Consider the following 9,372-nt stretch of genomic DNA (forward strand, 5'->3'; position numbering starts at 1 on the left):
TCTGTGCCTCCAGCATGTGTCTGTGACCGCGCCACTGGCACACCAAGATGCCCGCGGCCCTTTAACACCAGGACAGGTGCAGCCCGGCGCCGCCTCCGGTTGGCTGACGTAGGGTGACGCAATGGCACACGGACTGCCACTGTTGGCTGTGGGTGGGCCCCGCCTGGGTGGGCCCCGCCTGGGTGGGCCCCGCCCCCCGGACTGCGGCGCTGGCGGAGGCTGCACGTCTTACGCAGCCAGCGGCTGCGGTGGCGTTGGGGAGACTCAGCCGTCGGCGCCCGCGGGCTGGGTGGGTCATCGCTTCCTCCCCCGCTGCCTACGCGGATCTGGATCCTCCCCTGCCGGCTAGTGGGCCGCCCCTTTGCAGGCTACGGGCCGCGAACCTGACCCCTTCTCTTCATATCCGGATCCGGGCTCCTCCCCGGAAGACCGGGTTCCGTTCCGGACTCCTCCCCCCAGGACCGCCTATCCGGCCTCTACTCTCCTAATGCTTGGACTCTGACCCGTTCTCCCTAATTCCGCTGATCCTGGCCTAAGAACCCATATTCAGACCTGAAAACAATGAGTTGGCCTCTCCTTTGCCAAGGATTCAGGCCACCTCTCCCACGGTGACAGAGATAACTTATTCGTGTCTTGGAATTGCAGAATAGGTTCCTTCCTCATCACCTCCCCTTCCCAGGCCGTACCTTGCAGTCTAGACTCTTTTTCTTATAACACACATCTGGGCTCCCAGACCTGCGGCACCTCGGAACCAACCCTTTTCTTTCTCACCTGGCTCCTCCAGTGAGTCATCCCCGTTCCCTCTATCTACAGGTTCCCAGCCTGGGAAAAGATGGCCTCACTGCCCCCCAGAGGCCTGGTCCCACCTCTGCTCTGGGGTCTAAGTCTCTTTCTTAGCCTCCCAGGGCCCATCTGGCTCCAGCCCTCTCCACCTCCCCAGTCCTCTCCCCCAACTGAGCTCCATCCATGTCATACCTGCCGTGGACTGGTCGACAGCTTCAATAAGGTGGGTGCATGAGCAGCCCCTCGCGGGGCGGCCTAACCACTATAGCACAGAGGTCGAGAGGAGTTCTGGGATGCAAGTCTGCATGAGTCAGGTACTGGCTTGGTTGCTTACTAGTTGTATATAGCCTTGGGCAGGTTGCCTCTCTGACTTCAGTTCCCTGGTCAGTGAAATACCAAAGTGCTAGACTGTGCCAGGCACTGTTCTTAGCCGTTACGAATGTTCTCCATTTCCAGGGCCTCGAGAGAACAATCCGGGACAACTTCGGAGGTGGAAATACTGCCTGGGAGGAAGAGAAGTTGTCCAAATACAAAGACAGGTAAGAAGCTTGAGAGGCGGGTTTGTATACTTCTCCTTCCAATCTCTGCTCTACTGGTGGAGGCCTGGAGACTCTTGGGGAGCCCTTATTCAACAAATATCACTGAACGTCTCCAGTATAGCAGTAAATAAGGCATGCAAAATCCCATCTACAAGGAACTGACATTCTAGTAGAGGAGACAGAACGTGAATAAGTAAATAGATAATGTCATATCAGGGGAAGAACAGCACAGCAGGGTGGACCACAGAATGGCGGGAAGGTGTCACAATTGAACAGAAACCTGAAGTCAAGAAGCAAGCTATGTGACAGTGGGGGAAGGGATTTGGACAGAATGGGACTGAGCTTGGTATATTTGAGAAGAGGCTGGAGGGGAGAGAGCAGAAGAGAGAGCAGTACAACCTGGAGCCAAAGGGCCTTGAAGGTCACAGAACACAGTTTCAATTTTTTTTTTAATTTTTTTTAAATGTTTTATTTATTTTTGATACAGAGAGAGACAGAGCTTGAGAGGGGAAGGGGCAGAGAGAGAAGGAGACACAGAACCGGAAGCAGGCTCCAGGCTCTGAGCTAGCGGTCAGCACAGAGCCTGACGCGGGGCTCGAACCCACAAACATGAGATTTGACCTGAGCCGAAGCCGGAGGCTTAACCGACTGAGCCACCCAGGCGCCCCCACAGTTTCAATTTTGTTCTGAGTGTCATGGGAAGCCATTGGGCGGTTTGGAGCAGAGAAGTGATGTGGTCTTATTTACACCTTTAAAAGATCACTCACTGTGATGTAGCAAAAAGACTGTAGGGGCTGGAGTGGAAGAAACAGGGAGAACATTTAGGAGGCTAGTCTAAGTGCGACAGCAGCATGTGTATCTAGTGGTGGGCATGGTGAGAACAGGTCAGATTCTGGGTATATTTTGCAGATGAACTGATAAGGCTTGAATGATGGAATCATGATGGGGTATGAGAGAAAAGGTAGAATAAAAATTCCTTATTAGGTTTCGGGCCTGAGCAACTGGGTGAATAGTGGGGCTGTTTTATGGTATAGGTAAAATTGAGGCAGGACAAGATATAGAGGAGGGGTGGAATCAGGTGTTCTCTTTGAATATATTGGCCTGAGATGTCTATTAAACAGCAAAACAGAGTTAGATTTAGGTGTGAGGAGATCAGGGGAAATTAGGAGCTAGAAACATGAATTTGGGAGTCATCAACTTATAGTATTATTATAAAACCATGGAATGAGATGAGACTATAATCAATGAAAGGCTTGAGTCATAGGCCCTCCAACTTTTCAAAGTCAGGTTGAGGGGCACCTGGGTGACTTAGTCGGTTAAGCATCCACCTCTTGATGTCAGCTCAGGTCATGGCCTCATGGTGAGATCAAGCCCTGTGTTGGGCTCTGTGCTACCAGCACAGAGCTTGCTTGGGATTCTCCCTCTCCCTCTCTCTCTCTGCTCCTTCTCTGCTTATGTGCACTCATGCTCCCTCTCTTTCTCTTTCACAATCAATAAATAAACATAAAAAAAAAAAAGTCAAGTTGAGGAGAAGAAATCAGCAAAGACTTGGAGTTAGACAGACCTGGTTGTCAGTTGTGACGCTGTGTACCCTAAGGAAGGTCACTTAACATCTGTGAGCCTGTTTTCTCATCTGTAAAATGGGGGTGTTAATACTCCCTTTGATTATTTCATAAGATTGTGGTAAGGATTAGACTGTGATGCCCACCAGAAACAAAAAGTCTTGATATTATGTAACATTGGTCATCTTCCTTTCCCTTAAGGGGCCTCAGTTTCCTCATTTAGGAATGATGGGATTGGCCAAGATAACCTGAAGGGCACTTCTAGCCGTATAATGGCTCCTGGTTTTTATTTGGTTTTTTTGTGTGTGTGTGTTTTAAATCCTCTCCTCCTCTATGCCAGGCACATGCCAGATCCTTTAAACACATAATATATGTGTGTGTGTGTATATATGTATTTAAGTAAATATATATTTAAGTAACATAAAATTTACCATTAGAGACATTTCGTACATTTACAGTATCTGGCAGGCTTTACCCCATCTAGTTCCAGACCAGTTGTATCACTCCAGAAAGGAACTCCATACCTATTAAGCAATCACTGCCTATTCTCCCTTTCCCCCAGCCCCTGGCAACTATTACTCTGCTGTCTGTGTCTGTGGATTGCTGATATCATTGGAACCCATTTGTGTCTGGCTTCTTTCACTTACCATAATGTCTTAAAGTTTATTTATTTATTCTTGAGAGAGAGAGAGCGAGAGCAAGCTAGGGAGGGCAGAGAGAGAGAATCCCAAGCAGGCTCCACAGTGCCAGCGCAGAATCCGATGCAGGGCTCGAACTCATTAACCGTGAGATCATGATCTGAACCGAAATCAGGAGTCAGACACAACCAATTGAGCCATCCAAACACCCCTTTTCAAAGCTTAGTAATATTTCATTGTATGGATACCACATTTTGTTTACCCATTCCTCAGTTAATGAACATTTGGGTTGTTTCTACCTTTTTTTCTTTTTTTAATTGTTTAAAATGTTTATTTTTGAGAGAGAGAGAAAGAGAGGAGAGGAGAGAAAGCATGAGCTGAGGAGGAGCAGAGGGAGAAGGAGATGCAGAATTCAAAGCAGGCTCCAGGCTCTGAGCTGTCAGCACAGAGCCCGATCCGGGGCTCGAACCAATGAACCATGAGATCATGACCTGAACCGAAGTTGGACGCTTAACTGACCTAGCCACTCAGGCACCCCAAGTTGTTTCTACCTTTTGGCTGCTGTGTATAGTATTGCTACAAACATTTGTGTACAAGTGTTTGTCTGAACACCTGTTTTTCATTCTTTGGAGTATATAACCAGGAGTGGAATTACTGCTTCACATGGTAATTGCATGTTTAACTTACTGAGGAAGTGCCAAACTGCTTTCCACAGTGGCTGAATCATTTTTCATTCCCACCTTCAATGTAGGAAGGTTCCAGTTTCTCTACATCCTGCCAACACTTGTTACACGATGTATTTTTAATCACATATATGCAGCAAGGGTCTTATCTTCCCTTGTGCAAATGCAGGAACTGAGGTATCTTACAGCAAACATGGAGGGCAAGTATTGTCTCTATTTTACAGATGAGAAAAGAGAGGTTCAGGAGAGGTTAAGTGACTTGCCAAGGTCACTCAACTAGATTCAAACCCAGGTCTGTCTGACTCTGCAGTCAGTACCTCTTCCATTATGCCTTGTAGCCTTTCCTTTGATATTGCCATGGCGTGAGGAGGGGTGGGGGAGGAGACCTTAAGGAGGGTGGTGGATGGGGTAGAACATGTTTGTTCCACTCCCGCCCTGTCCGGCCAGTGAGACCCGCCTGGTAGAAGTGCTTGAGAGCGTGTGCAGCAAGTCGGACTTTGAGTGCCACCGCCTGCTAGAGCTGAGTGAGGAGCTGGTGGAGAGCTGGTGGTTTCACAAGTGAGTTACTGGGGGTCTTCCCAGGGAGGGGGCCATAGGCAGGGCCTGGTGGGAAAAGAGGGGGTTGCATGCTGGGGCCTGTGTCCTGCTTTGGCTCCTTTGTCCAAACCTAGATCTGCTAAGCACTCTGAACTTCAATTTACCCCTCTGCCAAATGAGGAAAGGGGGTTGGTCAGGTAGTCTTCTGGGTCTTCTATTCAAGAAGGGGTGTATCACAGGTTCTTTGGGAGGGTGAAGGGTGGGCAGCACCTCTTACACTCTCTCAGTCCCCCTCACTGTCATCTCCATCTCTGTACCCACTCAGGCAGCAGGAAGCCCCAGACCTCTTCCAGTGGCTCTGCTCAGATTCCCTGAAGCTCTGCTGCCCGTCGGGCACCTTCGGGCCCTCCTGCCTTCGTGAGTTTTCAAGCTCTTCTTGGGGGCTGAGGGGAAGGCCGAGGTCGGGGATCCAGTCCTGGCTGTCCCGCACAGCTGGCACAGCTGGCCGTGTGAGCTCAGCTTGCTCTCAGAACTTCTCTGGACCTTAGTTCTCATCTGCCTCTGAGGGCTGTTGAGATGAGCAAACCAGTGGGGAACGGCTCTGAAAAAAGATAAGAGGCCTAGACCAGTCAGATGGGACAGTGGTTTTCATCAAGTATGTGAGAAATGCACCCCCCCCCCCCGCCCCAGCCCCACCCCACTTCCCATGCCTGGATCAGACCAGGCCCATCCCCTGGACTAAGGTGACCTTCCTAGGGACAGGCAGGGGCTGCTTGGAAGCCTCCATTGTCACCACACAGTCCTGAGGGAGGAGCTAAACCTTCCACCAGCCAGCCTCTTTTAGAAAATTCAGGAAGATTCGGATGAAAGACTAAGTGACACAAAGAAGAAAAAATAAATAAAACAAACAAAAAAACAACAAAAAAAGGGAGAGTGACTAAGATGATTAATTCAGTCTTTATAAGAGGAAGGATTTTTAAATAACCTGTTCCACAGTGGGGTATCGGTTAAGTAAATTTCATACAGTTTATGATGAAATAGTATGTTGCCATTAAAATTGAGTTTTCTCTCTAAAAATATTTAATGGTATGGGGAAATATTCTCTGTATTCACGATTGTGTTTATGATCTCACCCGGTCTGGTGTCTGCCCACAGCCTGTCCTGGGGGCGCAGAGAAGCCCTGCGGTGGCCATGGGCGGTGTGAAGGGGAAGGGACTCGAGGGGGCAGCGGGCACTGTGACTGCCAGGCCGGCTACGGGGGCGAGGCTTGTGGCCAGTGTGGCCTCGGCTACTTTGAGGCAGAGCGCAACGCCAGCCATCTGGTATGTTCGGGTAGGTAGCCAAGAGGCACAGGGCTGGGCAGGGGTAGATGGGGTGCCTGCCTGCCCATCCTCACACTTCCCCCTTCCCACCCAGCTTGTTTTGGCCCCTGTGCCCGCTGCTCAGGACCTGAGGAGTCCAACTGTTTACAGTGCAAGAAGGGCTGGGCCCTGCATCACCTCAAGTGTGTAGGTGAGTGAGGCCCTAGCCCTAGATCTGGGGAGGAAGGCGGGAGCCTGGGCTTGGTCCCTATCGGCACACACATCTCTGGGCTAGAGCACCACGGTCCCCATCTTCATGGCGATCTCAGCCTGACAGTTCGAGTACAGATGGATCTCGGTAGTTAGAGATGTCCCTGATCCCGCTCTGTAGTGGTAGGGAACCAGGAAAGGCGGCTTCTTGAAAATTGAGGAAGAGTTAGCCAGGGAAATGAAGATAACTTCATTTGGGGTCAGGAAGCCTGGGTTCAAGACTTGGTTTGGTCTCTCTATAGTTATTTGTATAGACGAGGGTAAAGGCTAAGCTGCTACGGCCAAAAGATCACCAAAGACTGTGGCTTAAAGAATATAGAGCTTTATTTTTTATCTTGTATCATAGTCTCAAAACGAGTGGTCCAGGCTGGCAAGGAAGTTCCACTTGTTACAAGCATTCAAGGACCCAGATACTTTCTGTTTTACTGTGCGGTCATCCCCTCGGGATGTTTTTGTTGCTTGAGGTACCTTCATGTTCATTGACTGACACCCAGGCAGTGAGAAAGGGAAGAAAATGCATGGAAGAGTCCACTTCTGTTGTTTTAAGGCTGAGCTAAGAGTGGAGCACATCGTTTCTGTTTACACCCTGTTGGCCAGAACCCATCATTAGGCCACACTTAACTGCAAGGCCTGCTGCACCTCTACCTTCGTGCTGGTGTCCAGCCAGCAGCCTCTGACACACTGTTTGAGTGTGAGCACGTCCCTTCTCCAACAGCCCTGGCCTCAGCTTCCCAGTTAGTGCAACAAGGATTCAAATCCCTATCCTTCCCCACCACCCTGCAGACATCGACGAGTGTGGCACAGAGCGAGCCAGCTGTGGACCCGACCAGTTCTGTGTGAACACCGAGGGCTCCTATGAGTGCCGGGGTAAGGGAGGGGTGTGGGGAGGGTCGGAGGGGCTGCTCCATGCCCCCAAATTTCTGCCTTCTCGGGCACCAGAACCCCCCGCCCCCAACCTCTTCTGGAGCAGGGCTTCCCCCTGCACAATCTGCCTCGGGCCTAAGGGCAGCTTTCACCCTCTTCTCTTCTCTCCCTTCTCCAGACTGTGCCAAGGCCTGCCTGGGCTGCATGGGGGCAGGGCCAGGCCGCTGTAAGAAATGCAGCCCTGGCTACCAGCAGGTGGGCTCCAAGTGTCTCGGTGAGTCCCCTGCCAGTGGGGCACAGACACCATGGAGTGCCTTGCCCACCACAAATTGAGCTGGAATATGGACAGGGCAGGGAAAGGAAGGGTGGAATGTTGTTTGGGAAAGGGCAAAGGGGTGTCGGGATATGAGTGAGATGGAGTCAAGGCTGCCGTATGTGGGACCCTGGCAGTGAGGGTCTTAACCTGCCTCACTCTCCCTCAAGATGTGGACGAATGTGAGACAGAGGTGTGTCCAGGAGAGAACAAGCAGTGCGAGAACACCGAGGGCAGTTATCGCTGTGTCTGTGCCGAGGGCTACAAACAGATGGAGGGCGTCTGTGTGAAGGAGCAGATCCCAGGTGAGCCCAGCAGTGGCCCCCAGAAACTTGAGGAGGGGAGGTCCTCATCCAGGGGGAGGGCAGGGAAGCCCCTTCTCCAGGCAGCCACAGGCCCCGCCCCATCCCCACTGCCACTCACCCCCATAAGGCTGCACTGAGACCCAAACCCTTCATCTGATCCCCAGGCTGACTTTTAGTGGCCCCACACCTCCCAAGGTAGAAAGAAAATTGCACTTGGTGTCAAATCACCCCTACCTCCCTTCATATCTGTCCAGTGGGACCAGTTCTCACCCTGGGCTGCTGAGGGCTGTTGCAGGCTGTTGGCGTCATGAGATGGACAGCCGCAATGATGATAATAGTGGCCGCTTCCACAGCTCTTCCCGTGTGTCAACACTGTTCTGAGCCTGTTGGCATGTCTTCAGTTATTTCCTTTCTATGACAGATCCAGTGCTGTTCGTATTATTCTCATCCTCCCTTTACTGAGTGGAGACAAGGATGCAGACAGATGAAATAACTTGCCCAACACCACATGACAAGCAGGTTGCAGAGCTGGGAGTCAAGTCCGTGCAGTCTGGCTCCGGAGCCGGGCTAGAACACAGGCTATGTCCAGACTACCCCACCACATGGCCTTGGGCAGACCTCTTCACTGCTCTGAGCCTCAGTTTCCCGTTTATTGAGACAGGGGCAATAGCTGCCCGTCGGTCGGAGTTGTTCTCAGCAGTAAATGACCTCGTGTGCCGGCTTGCTGGGCAGCCATGTGGCAGCAATGACGAGGTACGTGGGAAGTTCCAGGAACAGCCGGGGAGTGACAGGTGCTTCTCTTGTTCCTCACAGAGTCAGCAGGCTTCTTCTCGGAGATGACAGAGGACGAGCTGGTGGTGCTGCAGCAGATGTTCTTCGGTGTCATCATCTGTGCACTGGCGACGCTAGCTGCCAAGGGCGACTTGGTGTTTACTGCCATCTTCATTGGGGCTGTGGCCGCCATGACTGGCTACTGGTTGTCAGAGCGCAGTGACCGTGTGCTGGAGGGCTTCATCAAGGGCAGATAATCCCTGCCACATCTGCAGGATCTCCTCCCATTCAGGCTGCCCCGAGGTCAGGCCTCTTTCCTGCCTGGACACTTGAGGCAGCTTGCTTTATTTTTGAGTGTGGTCCACACCACACCTCACACTGGCAGGTGAGTCCCTTAGGGTGAAAAAGTAGCCCTAAACATGGATGCCATGAGACCTTGGCCTGGGGGAACTGGGCAGGCTTCACAACGTGTGTGAATTTTAAAAAAGTATTTCCTTGTGGTGGCTGCTAGTGGGCTTTGGCCCCTGCCCAGGATGAGGGGGTTTCCTCCAGGGGGTGGGCCCATCGTAGCCTCCTCCTGCCAGCTGCATGCTGCCAGCTCCTGTTCTGTACCCCTGCCCCTCAGCCACTGATTATTTATTCATCTCAGGAAATAAAGGTCTTGGAAAATAGAGAATCTTCAGTCTCCCTCCCTGTCTCCTACTCCCCATGGGTAGCCCCTCACCCTTGGGGAAACTTCCTAAAACCCTGGGAAATTGAGGGCTACCATGATGGAAAAGCAGTAGGAGGACAGGAGAGGGGCCTGG

At 51.6% G+C, this 9,372-nt stretch overlaps 1 protein-coding gene across 1 annotated transcript; it reads left to right on the plus strand.

Moving 5' to 3' along the window:
- Positions 1-179: 179 nt before the first annotated feature.
- On the plus strand, positions 180-9,242 carry CRELD1 (cysteine rich with EGF like domains 1). Its single transcript, XM_029916124.1, has 11 exons — positions 180-289; positions 814-1,006; positions 1,240-1,322; positions 4,653-4,763; positions 5,068-5,159; positions 5,898-6,074; positions 6,159-6,254; positions 7,097-7,180; positions 7,356-7,451; positions 7,661-7,795; positions 8,609-9,242. Exons 2-11 carry the CDS (start codon positions 833-835, stop codon positions 8,821-8,823), a joined length of 1,263 nt encoding a protein of 420 aa, XP_029771984.1. The 5' UTR covers positions 180-289; positions 814-832; the 3' UTR covers positions 8,824-9,242.
- Positions 9,243-9,372: the final 130 nt, after the last annotated feature.

The sequence above is a fragment of the Suricata suricatta genome, chromosome 12 (assembly GCF_006229205.1).
Source record: "Suricata suricatta isolate VVHF042 chromosome 12, meerkat_22Aug2017_6uvM2_HiC, whole genome shotgun sequence".
Classification (NCBI taxonomy): Eukaryota; Metazoa; Chordata; class Mammalia; order Carnivora; family Herpestidae; genus Suricata; species Suricata suricatta.